Source organism: Cervus elaphus, chromosome 9 (assembly GCF_910594005.1).
Source record: "Cervus elaphus chromosome 9, mCerEla1.1, whole genome shotgun sequence".
In the NCBI taxonomy this organism is placed as follows: Eukaryota; Metazoa; Chordata; class Mammalia; order Artiodactyla; family Cervidae; genus Cervus; species Cervus elaphus.
Window position 1 is genome coordinate 59,607,971 of NC_057823.1, and position 21,827 is coordinate 59,629,797.

General features: G+C 41.2%; 1 protein-coding gene across 2 annotated transcripts in view; it reads left to right on the forward strand.

The window, feature by feature from the left end:
* The first annotated feature begins 12,890 nt into the window (after positions 1–12,890).
* Positions 12,891–21,827, forward strand: part of STK32A (serine/threonine kinase 32A) — a 130,955-nt gene continuing 122,018 nt past the window's right edge. Inside the window, exons 1-2 of one of the 2 annotated variants that reach the window (XM_043913180.1) lie at positions 12,891–13,039; positions 17,188–17,335. In XM_043913180.1, the coding sequence (XP_043769115.1) occupies positions 17,284–17,335 (52 nt within the window). In that variant the 5' untranslated portion in view covers positions 12,891–13,039; positions 17,188–17,283. The remainder of the gene's footprint in view (positions 13,040–17,187; positions 17,336–21,827) is intronic. The other variant, XM_043913181.1, reaches the window with a different exon arrangement.

A 21,827-nucleotide genomic window follows, 5' to 3' on the forward strand; every position in this document is an offset into this window, starting at 1 on the left:
AGACGTTAAAAGTACAATTAAGAAAAATGCCACACTGAAAAGTTTATCTAACTCTTCGTGGTTGGGAGAAAGACAGCTTTTCAATAAAGGTAGAATGTGGAAAAAGAGACCATATTTAGAAGAGGTTATAGTAAAAAGCCAGAGGCCTAGCTTCCCTGGTGGCTTAGTTGGTAAAGTCTCTGCCTGCAATGTCGGAGACCTGGGTTCAATCCCTGGGTTGGGAAGATCCCCTGGAGAAGGAAATGGCAACCCACTCCAGTACTCTGGCCTGGAAAATCCCATGGACGAAGGAGCCTGGTAGGCTACAGTCCATGGGGTCACAAAGAGTCAGACACAATTGAGTGACTTCACTTTCGCTTTCATGGTTAAAAAAAAAAAGTTAGAAAAATGGAATTAATATTTCAACATTTTTTCCAAATTCTAGGCTGCATAAGAATAGTCAGGGTGTTTGCAATCAGATACGCACACACATTATGGGATCAGATTAACAATGGATGCATTAAAATGTATTGAATAATTTAAATACAGTCATAAGAAGTAGCCTTGTCTGAGTTATTTAGGCTTACTATAATATACAATAGAACATCCCAGAGAAAGAATTAAAAATAAAGAAATTTCTCGAGTAATTCTGAGATAACACATCCTAGTGATATTATGTTGACTAAGGTTCCAATATGGTTTCTAATATTCTCTCTCATATTTCTTAGTCACATAAATTAATCTGGCTGAACTTTAGATTCTGTGTTAGTACAATAGGAAAAGTTATTTATCCATAGGCTTCTGTGAGGATTAAATTCACAGAGTAAGCATACAATAGATGTTTGTAATACTGCCATAATTTTATTTGTTTAGATATTGCAAAAAGAGTGCTAATGCTGATTAATGATTAGATTTCAAAATTATATTTTCATCTTTTTTTTATACTTAGAGTTAAGGATTTTCTAGTATTATATACTGGATTTAAAAAGACACATTTTGGAATCTATATTATTCAAAACTGAAGTTTAATAAGTAAATTCTTTTAAATGCTGAGAGTCATTGAAATGTTATTTCTTGTTGCCTGAATTACCTAAGTCCATGGAAATAGTATTTTTTTAACTTTCTATTGATACTGTCTCTGTATCTAACGATAAAAATACATCTTTACTTACTCTTACAAGAACTGGAAATGCAACTCTGTTCTAATGAAACAGAATTTACAAAGTAGGGAAAAAAATACAGCAATATCTAAGATACTTGCTTCTTCTCTGTCGAAGAAATGATCCCATTATTCTGCATGGGAAAGTCAGGGTTTGAAAGCAAGAAGCCAGATGTCTAAATGTAGTTCACTTGGAATCTTCAAGAACATAAGCAGCACCCATATTCAGATAAACTAGAAACTGTAGCTGTTTTGCACAGCAGAAGTCACCACTTGCATGGGAAAAACAGGGACTCTGAATTTGGAAAAACAGGGACTCTGACCAGTGTTCAAACTCTAGTTTAGATTTAGTTGTTTATTTCAGTAAGTTACTCAGCTTCTCTGAGTCTCAGGTTCCTTGCCCTTTAAAGTGTGGATAATAATAGCTACCTGGAATCACTGTTGTCAAAATTCATTTAGTGCACACAAAATGCCTTTTGAAGAGCAGGTGCTTAATAAAATGGAGTTAGTGTTCCTACATACCCATTTCCTTTCATCCGTGGAGATCATTTCAAATGGAATTTGTTGTTGTTGTATAGTCACTCAGTTGTGCCCAACTCTTTGTGACCCCACAGATGGTAGCCCGCCAGGTTCCTCTGTCCATGGGATTCTCCAGGCAAGAATACTGGAGTGGGTTGCCATTTCCTTCTTCAAATGGACTAGCAGTGCCCTAATCTTGTCAATGTGCACTCCTAAAGTGTCAGTGAAAAGGCAAATTTGCAAAACAAACTAACCCACAATTTTGAAGGAAAAGGAAAAGAAGGTGAAACTATCCCAACAACTCAAGCATAGGATGCCTGGGAGAAAGCAGGCCCTGTCCCTTTGAATAATCTACTCTCCTCTCCAGTTCTTCAAGAGCTTATCTAAGGAACAGGAAGTCCCAGTTCAAAGGAGTTCAGAGAACTCTTCAAAAACTGTCTGTGCCCAGAATAGTGAGGTCAAAGCAGCAGGCACTGTAATAGGTGATCAACAGTCCAGGTTTGCCCTAGACTGAAATTTCCACATCTCAGTAACACTTTCAGTCCTGGGCATTGTTCGTTGGTTGCTCTAGCTAGGTCATGGGACATGTTCCACAATCACAGAAAAACCAACTGGACTAGAAGGGACCACAGAAACTACTCAGTCCAACTTCTTCATTTCACAGATGGGAAGTCTGATCTGAGGTAGGGGCTGATGATGTCTCCACAGATACAGAGCTAAACCCAAGCAGTGTTTCAGGAGACAAGGGAGCTCCAGTATGCTAAATCCAGATTTGCGAGTGTCACACAGAAGAATGGCTCCCCAGGTTGTGCAGCGGCAAAGAATCCCCCTGCCAGTGCAGGAGACGCAAGAGACCTGGGTTCGATCCCTGAGTCAGGAAGATTCCCTGGAGAAGGAAATGGCAACCCACTCCAGTATTCTTGCCTAGCAAATTCCATGGACAAAGGAGCCTGGTGGGCTATTGTCCATGGCGTCACAGAGCTGGACACGACTTAGCTTAGTGACTGAACACACACACACACACACACAGAGAAGAAAACATCTATAGTGGTGAAAGGCACAGACTTTGAGGTCAGACTACTTGGGCTTCTGTCCTGTGACTCTGGGCCAACTCTCTGATCTTTTAGAGCCCTAGTATTCCTGACTGAAAATTGGCCTTGGTAGCATTGAGAGGATGCAAATAAAGTACTGAGTTCAGGGCTTGGCACATAAAACATGATAAATAAATATTTATTATTATTTGTAGTTTATTTTTCTAAGATTTTTTTTTTACTGTGAACCACTTTTCTAAGTCTTTACTGAATTTGTTACAATATTGTTTCTCTTTTATGCTTTGGTTTTTTGGGGGGTCTCAGTTCCCCTACCAAGAATTGAATCCACACTCCCTGTACTGGAAAGTGAAATCTTAACCAGTGGGCCACCAGGGAATTCCCAGTAGTAGTTTTAATCTATTTCTCTTCTTTTCTTTCATTATCATCATCATTATCTTTATTTCTTGCTCCTTACAACAAGGGATATGCAACAAAATAAGACCCTTTCTTGGATTTTTCACTGAAACCATATGAACGTTAAGTATTCATGTATTTCACACTTGGAATTCACCTGAAATACATCACTGTGAACTTGGGTCATGCTGACCTGAACAATTTACAGACACTTTTGGAAAAGACACTTCTTTGGCTAGGACAAATACATTGAAATTGATTTAGTAATTTACCTTCAATACAGTACCTACAATACTCCCTGTAGTTCATCTAAAGTTTCCTTTCAAAATACCCAGTCTTCACCACCGACCCTAGGTCCTGCACTATTCCCTACAGAAACCATGTGCTACATGGAGATCAGCTTTGAGAAAAGTAAAGGATAGCATTGTATCCTTAATTTCAGAGATACCTGAAGATATTTCACTATTTCTTGGTTTGATTTATATCCTGGATTGTTTCATATTTGCCTTTTCCAAACTTCTCATTGAAATAGCCTCCAAAAATAGAAAAATTCAAAACAATGCTAGGAGAAAACATCTCTAATTCCAGCATGGATAAGTGAAATTGAGAAACATTTGTGTTTAAAGAGGGTAATTTTTAGGGGGAAAAAACACTATCCTCAGAAATTCACAAAGGTATGCAGAAGAGTCCAAGACAGATACAAAAACTGATCCAATGACACCTAACATTCATCCTCAGCATAAAAAATATGTATTTATAAATTTATAGATTTTTAAATAAGTTCCTAGGCAATTTAAAAATATATATATAATTTCATCATATGTATTTTCCATTATAAGAACATAACTCCGTGTCATATGGAGGCCAGTTCATATGGGTCATATGGAAGGTCAGTTCATTGCAAAGTCATCAGAGAAAAACAAGAAAAACACGAAGAAAAAGGAAGGATAGAGCAGATGGTAGGTAAGCACTTATTAGTTTGCTATGTTATCTACTGATAGGTAAACACCAAGTCTACATGCTCCTGGATATCCTAATACAATATTGCTGAGAGAGTGTGTGTGCTGAGTGAAGGACTGAGGAAGGAACCGGTGACTGAAGTACTCAAACTGTTTATAGGTGAGTAAGGTCACTTCCTTGCCCCATGGTCACAACTTTACCTAACCTTTCATAAGAGTGAGGTATAAACTAATGAGGTAGAGAACAAAGTCAAGCTGTGACTGTCTCTTTATTATAACACACAGAGATTGTTTAAGAAATCAAAAACTCTGTATATTATGAGCTGTCAGTCATAGGTCATTTGGTTGATCATTTAACTATTTAACTGACATCAGAAAAGCCACAGGGAGTTCAAACCTGGTGGTCTGTGACAACCTAGAGGGGCAGGGTGGGGTGGGAGGTGGGAGGGACATATGTACACCTGTGGCTGACTCATGTTGAAGTGTGGCAGAAACCAGTACAATATTGTAAAGCAATTATCCTCCAATTAAACATAAATAAACTGATTTTTAAAGAAAGAAAAGCCAGGTTGAACTCTTCTGGCTTAAAAACAACTTTATGGGAATGCACTCTCTTTAAGGTTATATTTTTGATTATTGTATTTGTGATACAGAAGAAGGGATTACAACTGTGTCACACACAGGTATCTACACGGGCGCGCACACACACACACATGCCATACAGAGAAGCAGCCTATAGTGCCTATGGTGTAGTGGAAAGGATACTGACTTTGTAGTAAACCAGAGCTGGGACTTTGGGAAACTTGCTGAAACAGCTTGAGTTTTCATTTTCTGAAGACAGAATACAGCAGCACAGATTTATGGGCTTGTCGTGCAGACTGGTGCACACCGCCTCTGTCACATGCAAGATATTGCACTTCTTTTCTCTCTGTTTGCTTCCTTCACAACCTGGCCACACCATAGCTCCCTGGTTTCCTTCAACACACCCCACCCTCTCTTGCTCACAGAGCTTTGCACATGCTGTTCTCTTGGGCTGAAGCACCCTTTTCCCCTTCCCTTTGCACAACCACTGTGTACTCTACCTTCGGGACTCATCTTGACTACTACACTCCTTTGACAATTTTGTTACCACCCCTAGATTAGACCACGTACTTCATTTATGCACTCACATCCTAACTTCTGTTACCATGTCCCAATTACCCTAGACTGAAACTGCCAACTCATTTGCCTGAAGTTTTAGTAGATGATGAGCTCCTAAGAATACATATCTATTACGTTCAGTTTTGTAACCATGTCTCCCCGTAACGATCTTTCCAAACCAAAAGTGCTGAGGAGAGTGCAGTGAGATGGGCATTCTTTCACACTTTTTGTTCAAAAGAGCGAGGTTTGGTGTAGTAGTAATAATAATAATAATGCAACTACTAGGTATTTCTCTGCACTAAGCATGGCAAAAGTGCTTTCATACATTATTTCACTTATTCATTGCCATCCTTGTCAGGAATATGTACTACGAGCATCCATATTGTACAGATCAAGAAACAAAGACTCTGAGTCTAAACAACTTCACAAGGGCATGAAGCTTTAGATGGTGAACTCAAGACACAAACCCAGATCTGCCAGACACTAACAAAATTTGTTTCTCATTAACAACGCTCTCCTGTGCACGTTCTCTGGAGGACAGGTAAATTATTCATGCCTCAGTGAATGCTGTGGAATAAATGAGCACATGAATGAGTATACACAGTAAGCACCACGACTGTTCATTTCTTATGTGTTTTAACTCACCCATGTTCCCTCTCTTTCTCTTTTTCAGTTATTTGTTTTCAAGTAAGCACATATGAGGGAACTATTTGATATTACGTCTATCTTTTTATTTAGGACAATAAATATAAAATGTTCTCATTCCATCCTATTGTTTCCCTCTACCTCAATTGAACTATGCCACGCTCACAGGCAGAGTGGTGACGACAGTGTGCGCTCACTCACCGGAGGGCTTGCTCCCCAAGAACAGGGGTGCCCTATTTAGCTCTGTCTCCAGCTGCTAGTATGATGCTGGTCCCACTGCACACAAATGATAAAACCTGCAGGAATGGGTTGTTAAAGAAATCGTGAACTTGACATAACAGAACTTGTAAGTGCCATTTAGAAACTATAAATGTCACTCATTTCATGAAACTGAGAAATAAAATGGAGGGTCTTTGCAAAGGTAATAGCTAAAATAGAACTTCAGGCTATTATACAGAGTTTCTACAAGTGATTAAATTGGTAGAAGTGGACAAACCAGGAAACACTGAACATTAAATTGCATTCAAAAATATTTGAGAACTCACAAAATCTGAGGCACCATACTAGGATCTGATGATTTATTTGATAACTAAGGAGAATTTTCTTATTGTTACAAGAGAGAACTTACCCTTTTAGTAACAGAATCATTTGCAAACCAGACCAAAAGAAAATAAAGTTTCGTCTTATGTGGAGAGGGTAGGGCAATCATACTAAAATTCAATTCGAATGAGGTCCATTTTCTTGCCTCACACATCTGAGGGCTTTCCACAGCCATTATGTTTAAACTTCAAGCTCTTTTCCATAGTGGATTTGGTTCTTCAGAACTTTCTTCCATCCCCTCTTACTCCCACTATACTTACTTACTCCTTACTCACCACACTATATCTTTTCTATGTCTCCCATAAAACTACGCTTTTGTATGCCTCCAGTCTACAGATCTGGAATGCCTTACTCTCCCTCTAACAACCCTCCATTCATCCTTCAAGACACTGATTAAACGTTACGGAAACTTCTGGCACCTTCAGGCAGAGGTAACCAGGGCTCTCCAGGGGCTCCCACTGGATACCTCTCAATCCCAGGTTGTGACTACACTTCCCGCCAAACCACAAACCTCATGTCCAGCTGTCACGTCTTACTTGTCTTTGTAGGTTTTAAATATGGTCCAATAAAGGTCCATTTACATCCTGAATGGTTACTGCTTTGGACGTGTAATCTTTTTTTTAATTTAATTTTATTTATTTATTTTTCATTTATTTTTATTAGTTGGAGGCTAATTACTTTACAATATTGTAGTGGTTTTTGTCATACATTGACATGAATCAGCCATGGATTTACATGTATTCCCCACCCCGATCCCCCCTCCCACCTCCCTCTCCACCCGATTCTTCTGGGTCTTCCCATTTTCCTCCTGGACTAAGAAATTAAAAAAATGATGAATCAAACCATGTATATTACCATATCTAAAACAGACAGCTATTGAGAAGTTGCTCTGTAACACAGGGAGCTCAGCCTGATGCTCTCTGAGAACCTAGAGGGGTGGAATGGGGTGGGGGTGGGAGGAAGGCTGTAGAGGAAGGGGTCATATGTATACTTAGGGCTGATTACACTGTTGTATGGCGGAAACCAACACAACACTGTATAGCATAAAATTTTTTTAAATGAGCATTTATTAAGAAAAATAAAAAGAATGATGAAAAAGTCAAACATTTATATAATTAAATACAATCTATTTATCAAACACTGGTTCAGCATTTGATGTATAATGGTAGATAAGTAGATAAGACAGATACTATTCTTTCCCTTGCAGGGCCTGGGTTCAATGGGGGAAAGCATAGCAAAGAATTTACATAAGCAAATTAATTATAGGTTATGCTAAATGATAAGATGGAAGAAATTAAGGTGGTGGGGAATGGAGAAAGTGGCAGGGAAACAAACTCAGGTAAGAAGCTGAGGGAAGGTTTCTCTCAGTTAGAGAAAGGTGAACTGACAGCTGACTGATGAGGAGTTGAGAACCATGTCCATGCATGAACAAGAGCTGTTTAAGTGTCCTGCTGGGGATAACCTCAGCATGTCCTACAGAAAGCTATGATCACTGGAGTGACTGGCCCTAAATGAAGTTGGACCAACTGGCAGGGAATGGACAATATAAGGTTTTCAGTTTAGTTCAGTTGCTCAGTCGTGTCCGACTCTTTGCGACCCCACAGACTGCAGCACACCAGGCCTCCCTGTCCATCACCAACTCCCAGAGCCTATCCAAACTCATGTCCACTGAGTTAGTGATGCCATCCAACCATCTCATCCTCTGTTGTTCCCTTCTCCTCTTGCCTTCAATCTTTCCCAGCATCAGAGTCTTTTCCAATGAGTCAGCTCTTCGCATCAGGTGGCCAAAGTATTGGAGTTTCAGCTTCAACATCAGTCCTTCCAATGAACACTTATGACTGATCTCCTTTAGGATGGACTGGTTGGATCTCCTTGCAGTCCAAGGGACTCTCAAGAGTCTTCTCCAACACCACAGTTCAAAAGCATCAATTCTTTGGTGCTCAGCATTCTTTACAGTCCAACTCTCACATACATACATGACTACTGGAAAAACCATAGCCTTAACTAGACAGACCTTTGTTGGCCAAGTAATGTCTCTGCTTTTTACTATGCTGTCTAGGTTGGTCATTACTTTCCTTCCAAGGAGTAAGCATTGTTTAATTTCATGACTGCAATCACCATGTGCAGTGATTTTGGAGCCTAAAAAAATAAAGTCTGTCACTGTTTCCACGGTTTCCCCATCTATTTCCCATGAAGTGATGGCACCAGATGCTGTCATCTTAGTTTTCTGAATGTTGAGTTTTAAACCAACTTTTTCACTCTCCTCTTTCACTTTCATCAAGAGGCTCTTTAGTTCTTCTTCACTTTCTGCCATAAGGGTGGTGTCGTCTGCATATCTGAGGTTATTGATATTTCTCCCGGCAATCTTGATTGCAGTTTGTGCTTCATCCAGCCCAGTGTTTCGCATGATGTACTCTGCATATAGGTTAAATAAGCAGGATGACAATATACAGACTTGACATACTCCTTTTCCTATTTGGAACTAGTCTTGTTGTTCCATGTCCACTTCTAACTGTTGCTTCCTGATCTGCACACAAATTTCTCAAGAGGCAGGTCAGGTAGTCTGGTATTTCCATCTCTTGAAGAATTTTCCACAGTTTGTGGTGATCCATGCAGTCAAAGGCTTTGGCATAGCCAATAAAGCAGAAATAGATGTTTTTTCTGGAACTCTCTTGCTTTTTTGATGATCCAGTGGATGTTGGCAATTTGATCTCTGGTTCCTCTGCCTTTTCTAAAACGAGCTTGAACATCTGGAAGTTCACGGTTCACGTACTGCTGAAGCCTGGCTTGGAGAATTTTAAGAATTACTTTACTAGCGTGTGAGATGAGTGCAATAAGGTTTTACCTACTGGCGAAAAAAGTGTCACTTTATTCTCAATGTGGTGGAACCAAGTGGACAGCTTCAAGCCAAAAATGTCATGGTTGGGTTGGTGCAGTATTAGTGTTTGTAACTCAAAAAAAGCATTAAAAAAAAAAATTCTGGATATCTAACTTATACAATGTACCTAGAATAGAATAGTCAAATTCATAAAGTCAGAAATATACTGGTAGATGCCAGGGGTCTGGGGTGGGAGGGTGATGAGGAGGGAGAACGGGGACTTAATATTTAATGGGGAGAGAGTTTCAGTTTAGGAAAAATTCAGGAGGATGTGAGAGTTGTACAATAATGTGAATGTACTTAGTGCTAGTGAAATGAACATTTAAATATGAATAAAACAGTATGTTTTATAGTATGTGACTTTTACCATATAAAAAAAAAACATTAAAAAAATTCTGGGAATCTGTCTGGACAAGACTTCCTCACTGGTTTACTGGTCACTTCACTCTCCTATCCACTAGGGGGCTCCAAAGATCATAAAAGTATCTGGTTGGGTTACTCTCTCAAGTAACTGCTTAATGGCAGTCTCCTTAAACAGCTTTAAGATAGGAAAAGGGACAAGAGAATATGAGTGAATGAGCAAAGAAAAGATTAAAATACAACCAACTCTTTGAAACAGGTCTGCATTTGATAGACTATATATGATACAGGAATAAGGATCAATATTTTTTCTATAAAACCCAGGGTATGCCAAGTCTTTACATGACTAAATACATTAGGACCAATGAGCAGTTTTAAGAAAAAGTTACTGTACCAACAAAAAAATATTTACAAATCATGTGTGCTCGGTCGTGTCCAACTCTTTGCAACCCCATGGATTGTAGCACCCTAGGCTCCTCTCTCCATGAAATTTTCCAGGCATGAATGCTGGAATCGGCTGCCATTTCCTACTCCAAAGGATCTTCCCAACCACTGCATCACACTGGAAGCCAAAAGATATCTGAGAAGTATTAGGGCAGAATCTGGCAGGCTGCTAATTAAAATGACAGCCTTAAGGTGGCCATTTTCTGATGCTTACTCTCTGTTGCTTGTGCTTAATCGCTCACTCATGTCCCACTCTTTCCAACCCATGGACTGTAGCCTGCCAGGTTCCTCTGTCCATGAGATTTCCCAGGCAAGAATACTATGCTGCTTCATATATATTATTTCATTTAATCCTCCATCAATCATAGCTGATAGGAATGAGCTTTACACCCTTTACTAAAACTGGAAAATCCAAAGCTCATTATACTGTCACCAAAAGAGGCTTCCAGAGACTTCCATTCTAGTCTCAGCCCACTTCCTTGCAATCTCAGTCTTCTCAGTGATAAAATGGATGTTGTTATCTCCTAGTGGAGAGAGGCTGATAATAATATAGGTTCAATAAATCTGTACTGCCTTTCTGATGCCATGAAGACAATCGAAAGTATTTTGGAAACTACCAGATGTTATATAAAAACAATGTATTTTCAGTCAGGTGCCTTAAAAATAAAATGCCCTCCTCCAAAATAAATTCTTTAAAAAAACTTTTTTTTCTTTATACATTTGGTTGTCCTCTTTTGGAAATTAACCAAAATGCCACTTTAAATGTTCAGCTACATCATCTGATCCTCTCTCAAACAGGTTTTCATAAGGAGTTGGCAATATAAAGTAAATTTCTACAGAGTTCTGCCACCAACTCTCTGTTTGGCTTTTAGGAAATTCCTTCCTCAGGACCTCCACTCTCAAAGTAGAGAGTAGGCCAGTTGAAGTTCAAGGTCCTGTCAAGTTTTACATTCCTAGGATACACTGTACCCATGGGTGGTGTTGGAGAAGACTCTTGAGAGTCCCTTGGACTGCAAGGAGATCCAACCAGTCCACCCTAAAGGAAATCAGTCCTGAATATTCATTGGAAGGACTGATGCTGAAGCTGAAACTCCAATACTTTGGCCACCTGATGCGAAGAACTGACTCACTGGAAAAGACCCTGATGCTGGGAAAGATTGAAGGCAGGAGGAGAAGGGGACGACATAGGATGAGATGGTTGGATGGCATCACTGACTTGATGGACATGAGTTTGAGTAAGCTCCGGGAGTTGGTGACAGACAGTGAGGCCTGGCGTGCTGCAGTCCATGGGGTCGCAGAGAGTTGGACGTGACTGAGCGACTGAACTGAAGGACCCAAAGTGGTTCCAGGACTCTGCAACTTTGTATCTAGATAAATCAAAAAGTGGAGTCTGAAAAAAATACATTTCAGCCATTGACACATTTTGTTGGACCAACATAGTTTTTAAACATTCTTAAAATATGCCAGTGTTTATAAATGATGGGCATGAGTTTGAGTAACCTCCAGGAGTTGGTGATGGACAGGGAGGCCTGGCGTGCTGCGATTCACGGGGTCGCAAAGAGTCAGAAACGACTGAGCGACTGAACAGATAAATGATGGGAGATTTCACACAGTTCTCATTTCTAGCTTCTCTTTTAAAATCTGAATATTTGGCAACAAAGAGCTGACATTTTCACATTGCAAGGGAATGCTGGACTTGAATATAAACTATTCCCAACCCACTCCTAGACTAGACCTACACCTTCTGGTCTCCCTGCCTCACCACTGACCATCTTCTCACACCCTGGTCATTTCAGTAAGAAACCTATGTGCCAGGAGTTATCTATTTTATACACAGTAAAGCAACTATGAAAAGTGAAAGTGTAAGTCCCTCAGTCCTGTCTGACTCTTCCTGACCCCATGGACTGTAGCGCACCAGGCTCCTCTGTCCATGGAATTCTCCAGGCAAGAATACTGGAGTGGGTAGCCATATCCTTCTCCGGGGATCTTCAAAATCTAAAAAAAAGTAAAAGAAAGAAAAGAAACCTATGTGCCAATTCTCCAATGGCTTAAGTGTGTGTGACTCCTGGTCAGAGGGAAAACGTGAAGAAGTTATTTCAATCGTGTTGATTATTACAGGGGGGGATGTAGAGGGGGCTTCCATGGAAGAGAACAAAGAAACTTCGAGCGGGGCTGAGGTTAAACACGGGGGCTCGGGGAGCCAGGAGATTCGGGTCTAGAAAAGGTTCTCTCCATTAATTCTGTTACACTGGGCAAGTATTTTCCTTCTCTGCGTCTCAATTTCCCCAGCTGTGAAACGGAGAAATCTGTGAAACCGGAATCGTTAAACGATCCTGCAGGTCAGGATCTATAACATTCTCAACCTTCTCTTGGATCTTCGCAACATCCCTTAGGAAGTCTTAAGAATCTGCCATTCCCACATCCACCGTCCTCCCCGGCACCGCCTGGGCTTCTTGCGGGGGAAGGGGGTCACTTCAGGGGAACCGGGTCTCGGTCCGGGAAGTCGGGGCGTGCTCTGCCTGCCGGCGGCTCCAGATCGTGCCAAGTCGCCGCGGGACCCCGCCGCCGGCTCCCCACCGCGCCGTCCTCCCTCCTGGCCTTCCCCAGCGCAGCTCGGAGCCCAGGAGACAGCCTGACCGCTTCCGCGGAGCAGGGAGCCTGGGACCGCCCGCCGTCTGGCCTCCGCCCTGGAGCCACCCCTCCCAGAGGAGCTGCGCGGCTGGCGCTTGGACCCCTCGGCAGCCCAGCCGCAGGTGCCCGCCCGCCTCCGCCCAGCCCAGCGCTCACACGGCCGCCGGGCACCATTCCCCGCTCACTCCTCTTGCTCGGAGTTGCTCTTTTAGCCCTTGTTCCCCGGGTGGAAACACCAGTCTGAGCTTCTCTGAAGGCGTGAAAGGGATAACGGAGCGAGGTGAGTGATGCTCTAGATCTTTTTCCTTTTAAATAAACCTGCATACTAAGAGCACTGGTGGGAAACTAGGAAGTTGAAAGGAAAGAGAAAGAAGACAAAAGCAGGCAGTCGGGATGACCCACCACAAGCTGAAAGGGACCATTCCTAGCTTCTTAGAAACGTGTACCCCACTTTGTCCACCAGCCTCTGGCTCAGGTCGAGACACAGACAGACTTCAATAAATATTTGCTGGGGTAAGTGTGGGAGGTATCAATATTTCCGCTGTTTCTCTTATCCAGCCTCAAAACAAGCCAACATTGCCTTTGATGGCTGGCTTCATCTCCACCAGACTTTACCCCCCTCACACACACACCTGCCCCAAAGCTGAAGAATTGGAATGGTTTTATACCAAGTGCCATGGAGTCACACAGTGGACTGCTATGCAGCACTTAAAAAGCAGAAATCAGAGCTGTATAATGTATAATCTACATTATACTTGTAGATAGCACAAGAATAATGGTAATGATCAGTAAGATGCAAAATATACCTACTGTCTGATGTCACTTAGGTGACATTTTAAAAGACACATTGTGTGTGTAAAATCACAGAAAGTTGTCTGTAAAATGTATACAATCACATTCATAATCGCAGCTGTTTGGGGGAAGTATGAAAGGGAATGAATCTGGCATGAAGACTGAGATGGAAAAACTATTTTCCTATGGGTTTTAATATATAAAAATGATGAAGCAAAAGTTGATGAAATATAAACAATAGTTAACTGCAAGTGATGTTAACTTGGATCTTTTTCAGGATATTTTCTTTCTTGTGTTTCTAAATTTGTCTCTGTTTAAGCAGTTTGGTTGTTCAGATGCAAACAAAATAAGTTATGTCTGTGCATATCCTGTGGGAATAAAACTAGACAGTTCTGTCAGAAGTTACAACTTTCTTGCATCACAGCATAGGTTCTTCCTGAAGAAGACACCTCTTTACCTAGGGAGTCTGAGCTGCTTGGAGCAGCTCACCTGTTGACCTCCTCCCAAAGCATAGGCCAAAGGTCAAACATTGTCTATAGTTAATAATCTGATAAGTGGCCAGGTCAAGGGAGAATCTGGAAACTCCTTGATTTCCTTGATAAGACACATTGCTGTTTCTCTTGAATTTTCTGTCTAGGATGTTCATTTCCATGGGTGGTGACTGCCCCCTTAATATCTCAACATGATGCTTATGTAACACTGCAGAGTTAATATCAGGTCAGGAAAGGGTGTGGGGGTTGGTAGGAAAGAGGCCTGTAGCTCTTCTGGGCCCTGTTCAGTGGAATGGAAAAGATGTGTCTCCTTTTGCCTGCTACGAAAAGGTTGATTTCTTTCTGGATATGAGGGGAAGTTACCAGTGTGGTTATCTTGGAGGGAAGAAAGGAAGAAAAAGAGAAAGACGATTCTAGACAGGATTGAGTGTTTTAACACAATGGATAAGCTACAACTCAATAGGCCAAGTCTTCTGCCCATCCCCCATACAAGAGTGGTTCCCTGTTGACATATTTTCTTCCTACACTAAAGAACATCACTGGATCTTTGGTAAACAAAATTGTCTGCACATCAGAACAGAACTCAGAAATACGGCAAATTGAGATCATATCCCTCTTTCTGTTTCTGACCTGACAACTCACAAGGTCAGTGCTCGGTACACTTTGTGTTGTGGGAAGATAGGCTACTCGAGAAAAGCCTGAGGTGTGAAGAAAAATCCAAGAGTGGCAGGATTGGGGTGTGGTGTGAAAGCTATGTGTACTGAGGTTTTACTCACAAAATTGAAGAGAATGTAGCCCCTGTCTGCAATATTAACAATCACAACTCCTTAAAATTGATGTTCTCTTTAGGACTAAGCCTCTCTGATGTTATCTGTGGCTCAACCTTTACTATTCCCCACTTACTCCGGACTCTAAATGCAATAATGAAACACACAGGGCACTCCATTGCTTCTCCCTAGCCTGCAAGGAAATACTGAGTATCCCACCCACGTCTTCCTCACCCTCCTTTCCTCAGGGATTAGAAGCCCTCTGTTTGTAGCCCAGAGATACAGTTGAGTTCTTTCTATCTCTCATCTCCATCATCCCCCCTGAGCTTCCTCCAGCCACCTGTTACCTCCTGCCCCTCCCTCCCCTCCCCCATATTATTTAATCTCTTGCTTCCTGATTGCTGACTCTGTCTTTGCTCTCCATTTAATGCTTCTTTTTCAAGTCCAGAAGGCACTTTGCCAGCAGTTGGCTTTCATTATGAAAAGTAGCATTTCCTTAATGAGTCTGCCTTCCAAATGAAGGCTTTACTTACATTTCCTCTAATAGGAAAAGGAGCTTTTCTCCTAGATTTGCATAGGGGCTACTCAAATTCCTTTTCAATTACTCATCCCTAGTCCAGGTTCACTTGGGACACTTTTTTCCATTCTGACTCTAACTTGTATTCCTGTCATGTGCATAAAGTTCAAGAGGAAATCAACAGGTGTCATATTAAAAAAATAATACATGATAAGGAAATATTGCACTATTAAAAGTAGCAATAGCTAGTATTAATTCTTTGCAAATTATGTGCCAGGCATGGTGCTAGTTGCCTCACACAGATTATCTCATGTTGGAGAAGACTCTTGAGAGTAGCTGAGACTGCAAGGAGATCAAACCAGTCAATCCTAAAGGAAATCAGTTCTGAATATTCATTGAAAGGACTGATGCTGAAGCTCTAATGCTTTGGTCACCTGGTGCCAAGAGCCAACTCGTTGGAAAAGACCCTGATGCTGGGAAAGATTGAAGGCGGGAGGAGAAGGGAATGACAGAGGATGAGATGGTTGGATGGCATCACCAACTCAGTGGATATGAGCTTGAGCAAGCTCCGGGAGTTGGTGATGGACAGGGACAGGCATGCTGCAGTCCATGGGTCACAAAGAGTCAGACACAACTGAGCGACTGAACTGATCAGCCGTATTTGTCCCATGCATGAGATATGCTCAAGCCATATAGCTGATATGAACTTTTAAATATTGTTTTATATAAAATCTAGGTTTTTGTCCTTTTGTGGGGTAGACCTAAAGATCTGGCCCCCAGGGCCTGTGTTTGCACTTTAGCAACAATCTTTTTAATGGAAGCTGGATTTCGCAGGTAGCCAGTGTCCCAGCAGGCAGTAATATCTTCCACCTGGTCCAGCTCACTCATTTCCATTTCCCTCTGGCTCTTGTAGGCATCTGAGCTTGTGATTTCTGCAGAAGGCATTGTTTCTCCCACTTGAGAGATGGGCAGTTTAAAAGCCAGTATCAGTGTCAGTTTTCCATACCAGTTTCCAGGAAAGTAAAGTTTTTGTATAATTATGTTAAAAATGATCAAAGCTGTAAATATACACTTTTCAGGGCTTTTTAGCTCTTGCGTGTTATCCAAGCTTCCTAGCTGACAACAATTATTGAGCACTTGTACTGTGAAAATACATTATGTATTATCTCACGAAATCATATTTGTCTTTGAGGTGAGGACAGTTATGATCTTCCAAGTTCAGGGAAGAAAAGAAATATGTTCCATGAAACTCTGACTTGCTGGTATGGTCAAGCCCAAACTCAGAACTTGTGCCTTTGATATTGTAGTAACTGCCAGGGTCAGAGGAAAGAGGGGATGTTTTTTTATGACTGAAAATTAACTTGATCACCCATCGAAAAATGTTTAAAATTAACCTATTTTCTCAAAGATATAGAAAATCACAATACAATATTTCTTTTATTTTATATGCGTTACATAGAGCAGAGCTGGGAATTCCCTGGTGGTCCAGTGGTTAGGACTCAGCATTGTCACTTCAGGGGCCCAGGTTCAATCCCTGGTGGAGGAATTAAAACACCACAAGCCACACAGCATGGCCAAAAGTAATTTTTTTTTTTTTTAAAGCATTGCTGACCTCATTTTAAGCTTGTCTTCACACTTAGAAAAATATTTTGCTTTCCTCCCTCTTTATAAGTCCAGGTCCACTTCTGATGAGGCCATGTAGTGGGTTCTCCCAGATGTTAGATGTTCTCTGTTATTTCTGAAATTGTCATTTTCAAGAAGGAAACATTTTACTGCAGTGGTTCAGATTAGCTTAATTTCAGCTACTGTCTGTAATCAGGTACACCATATCATAAGAATTCCTTTTCTTTTTATCTCCCAGATACCTAGCTGAGGTTTCCAGACCCCTTTTGAGTGAAGATGAATGTTTCTTCTGGAATAATGTAAGTGGAAGGTCCAGATCTCGGTAGACTTGACTATGGGAGCCAACACTTCAAGCAAACCACCAGTGTTTGATGAAAATGATGATGGTGAGAAATGTTCAATAATTGTATATAAATACAGAACTTGCAGAATTCAGATATAAGTTCCTCACTTCATAAGTAAATTGACATGTACTGGATTGGCCACAAAGTTCCTTCAGGCTTTTCCATACCATCTTAGGAAAAAACCAGAGTGAACTTCTTTGCCAACCCAACAAGACCTTTAAAAAAGGTAGAAATGCAAAGATAAGCCTGAGCATAACCTTGCATGCTAAGAGCTGGATTTTACCTTCCACTTTCCATGGGACCTTGGATAGTTTTCTTAATCATGACTCTACCAATGCCCTTTGTCCAAAGGGAGTTGTGAGTAGGCACCTGGTTTCAATAGAAGACCTTGAAACTAAATTATTTAATTCTCTGTGCTGCTCCTTTGACAGATGAAGTTACCCCTACTGGTAGCTGTTACAGAAAATTTCTTAATATTATCAAATTGCATGTGAATGATAATACTCATAATATTATAGAGTGGAGTGAGGCAAGTTTGTGCCTTCTGAGCTTCCAACTTACATGTTCCTAGGGTCCTTGCCAATTTCCACAATGCTAGGTCATAGAAAAAAGGATCAGTTTCATTGGAGAAAAGTGAAACTTTACAGCAGCCTTATAGGCACATGCTGTTAGGTTGTCTGGGGGAAAGGCGGCCCTGGACCCCAGCTAGTAAGTTGCTCAGGTGCCCCAGAGGTAGCCCCCAGAATCATTTCCAGGGAGTTCTGTTAATTGGACCACAAAGGAAAAGAACAATGAATGGAAATTCAGGAGATTTGAGCCCTAGTCGTCTTCTCAGCTACCTGTGTGGTTCAGGAAGTTTACCTTCAACTTCCTCATCAATCAAGTGAGAGGAGAGGGTAGTAAACTTGAAGTTCTTTTTCAACTCCAGAAGTTTGCCATTTTGAGATCCTAAAGGCACTTTGCAAAAATGATGAAACAGCATCCGAATCATCAAGGAAAGTTTGCTAAAACAGAAGCTTACAAGTAACAGTGACTTAAAGAAGATGGTTGTGTTTTTCTTTCTCATGTTAGCATTCTAGGCATAAGTAACCCAAGTGAGATGTGACTCTGAAGGGTTAGGGACAGGTTGGCTTCTTTCTAGCCCTTGGTAGCCCGTGTTACTATCACCCTCATGCCTCAGGGTGGCTCACCACCACATCACATCCTAGCCACGGGAAGGGGGAAAGCGGGGAGACCAAGCCCACACCTTTTAAGGGTGCGATTTGCCTGCTGCTTGTCACTTACACTTACAGACCTAGTCACAAGGGAGACTGAGAAGTTTAGTTACTTATCTTGCATGGCGATGAACCTTCTAAAAATAAGGAGTTCTGTTCTGTTATACAAGAAAGGGACAATTAGCTATCTGCCATGGCTGAGGAACAAACAAAAGTCTGCTCTGATCTTAGTTTTTGAGTTTTTGTTTGGACCCTTTAAAAAAACAAATGTCTGGCCAATCAAGATGCTTTGTGGCCAGCTGTTCACTATCAATTCAGAGATGTGTCATGACTACCTATACAAAATACTGCATAGGAACCCTGAAATTATATGGTTTGAAAATGGTCTTAAGAAAACTTTTTTCCACTCATATCTATAGCCTTGCTTTTCTCTATCAAGCTGTAAAGTCAAAGATCTAGAGGGTGTTACTTGATTTTTTCCATGTCTAAAATAGGAAGACAAAAAGGCTTGGATTTCATGTGTTTGGTTCACTGTGGTCCCTACAGACTCATAACTAAGGTCGATGCCATCCAGCCATCTCACCCTCTGTCATCCCCTTCTCCTCCTGCCCCCAATCCCTCCCAGCATCAGGGTCTTTACCAATGAGTCAACTCTTCACATGAGGCAGCCAAAGTATTGGAGTTTCAGCTTCAGCATCAGTCCTTCCAGTGAACACCCAGGACTGATCTCCTTGCAGTCCAAGGGACTCTCAAGAGTCTTCTCCAACACCACAGTTCAAAAGCATCAATTCTTCGGTGCTCAGCTTTCTTTATAATCCAACTCTCACATCCGTAGATGACCACTGGAAACACCATAGCCTTGACTAGATGGACCTTTGTTGGCAAAGTAATGTCTCTGCTTTTTAATATGCTATCTAGGTTGGTCATATCTTTCCTTCCAAGGAGTAAGTGTATTTTAATTTCATGGCTGCAATCACCATCTGCAGTGATTTTGGAGCCCAAAAAAATAAAGTCTGACACTGTTTCCACTGTTTCCCCATCTATTTGCCATGAAGTGATGGGACCAGATGCCATGATCTTAGTTTTTTGAGTGTTGAGCTTTAAGCCAACTTTTTCACTCTCCTCTTTCACTTTCATCAAGAGGCTTTTTAGTTCCTCTACACTTTCTGCCCTAAGGGTGGTATCGTCTGCATATCAGGTTATTGATATTTCTCCCGGCAATCTTGATTCCAGCTTGTGCTTCTTCCAGCCCAGCATTTCTCATGATGTACTCTGCATATAAGTTGTTCAGCCATGTCTAAATCTTTGCAACCCCATGGACTGCAACACACTAGGCTTCCCTGTCCTTCACTATCTCCTGGAGTTTGCTCAAACTCATGTCCATTGAGTCAGTGATGCCGTTCAACCATCTCATCCTCTGCCGTCCCCTTCTCCTCCTGCCTTCAATCATTCGCAGCATCAGGGTCCTTTCCAATGAGTTGGCTCTTGGCATCAGGTGGCTAAAGTATTGGAGCTTCAACTTCAGCATCAGTGTTTCCAATGAATATTCAGGGTTGATTTCCTTTAGGATTTACTGGTTTTATCTCCTTGCAGTCCAAGGGGACTATCAAGAGTTTTCTCCAGCAACACATTATTGTTCTTTGGAGCTCAGCCTTCTTTATGACCCAACTCTCACATCCATACATGACTACTGGAAAAATCATAGCTTTGACTATATGAACCTTTGTCAGCAAAGTGATGTCTTTGTTTTTTAATATGCTCTCTAGGTTTATCATAGCTTTCCTTTCAGTACACTCTAGGTCACCATTTTTTTGTTGTCCTGGCCCCCAGCAGATGAGCCTACAGTAGCATCCTTAGAGAGAAGAGCTGAGCATAACAGCATGTCTGCACTTCCCAGGGCAAGACTCTGAGTCCGTTTACATGCTAAGTTGTAAAGCACAAGTAGAAAGGCAAATGCGTCCACTAGGAGCCCATCCCTCTGCCGGACGTGAGGAGCAGAGTAGGGCACAGGATGCCCCTTGCCCTGCCTTTGTGGAGCTCTTGTTCTAATGGTGGGAGGCAAACAAGAAACTCGTTAATGAATACACAAACTGGAGAACTTCAGACAGTGTTCAAGTGTCACCAAGGGAGGGATCTGAGGACCTTATGGAGAGTGACAGGGTGATGGTGGGGAGACTTCAGATATGGTGTGACCAGAGCTGGCCTTTCTGAGGAAGTGACACCTGAAGTAAAGCCTGAAAAATGTGAGGAAGCCACTCATGGAATAACAGAATAGTTCAAGCACAGAAAAAGTCCAAATAATGACAAAATCAGAAATGACCAGTTGCCTATATCTCCACACTCTGAAGAGAATGAGTTTGTATATTATGAAAAGGGAGCATATTTAATTGCCATATTATTTTTTGACAAGATCATTGAGTTTTGGGGAGGAAAATTATGACATTCTGGTTATTTCTTAAATGAATAAATCCTATAATATAGATTTGACTCCTTTCATAGCTCTGGACTGAGCAGAAGGAAAATTTTTATTTGATTGCCATGAGGCTTCAAACCAAGAAACAATGAAAAAAAGCATGGACTGATCCAAGAACATTAATGCCCGTATCATATTTGATCTCTGTATTTTTATATAAATAATCAAATGGAGCCAGAATCTAGGGCACTTAAATAAACCAATTTAATTATTTTAAAATATTGCTGAAAAGAATCCCAAGATGTGATGGAAAATTGTTTACTATTCCCATTACACATTTGAGAAGAAAATTTGCACCTATTTTTCCCAAGTAATATTTCAAGATTTCTTTCTCATGGAAGAAATATTTTGGTTTACTTCAAAGGTAATTAAGGAATAAGATGTTAGTGGGTGTCCCTTGAGATAAGCTATTCTCTCTGGAATTCATCCTGACACTTTCTGTTTCATGCTGGTCCATCTGATACTGATCTTGAGAGAATCATTCTGTTAGTTACTTATGCTGATTTTTATTTAGTGAAAACAAAGTATAAGCTTTACAGCTGCTGAAGAAGAGCAGAAGGCTTGCTTAGTTAATTACTGTTAAGTCATTTCTTACCAAGTAGATCGTACATGATACTACTGTTTTGTGGTTTAAGGCAAACCTAAGTTCTGATTATTAGTGTGTGTGGTATAATATATATGGGCTTCCCTGGTGGCTCAGATGGTAAAGAATCTGCCTGCAGTGCAGGAGACCTACATTTGATCCCTAGGTCGGGAAGATATCCTGGAGAAAGAATGGCTATCCACTCCAGTACCCACCCATTCTCTTGCCTGGAGAATCCCATGGACAGCGGAGCCTGGCAGGCTA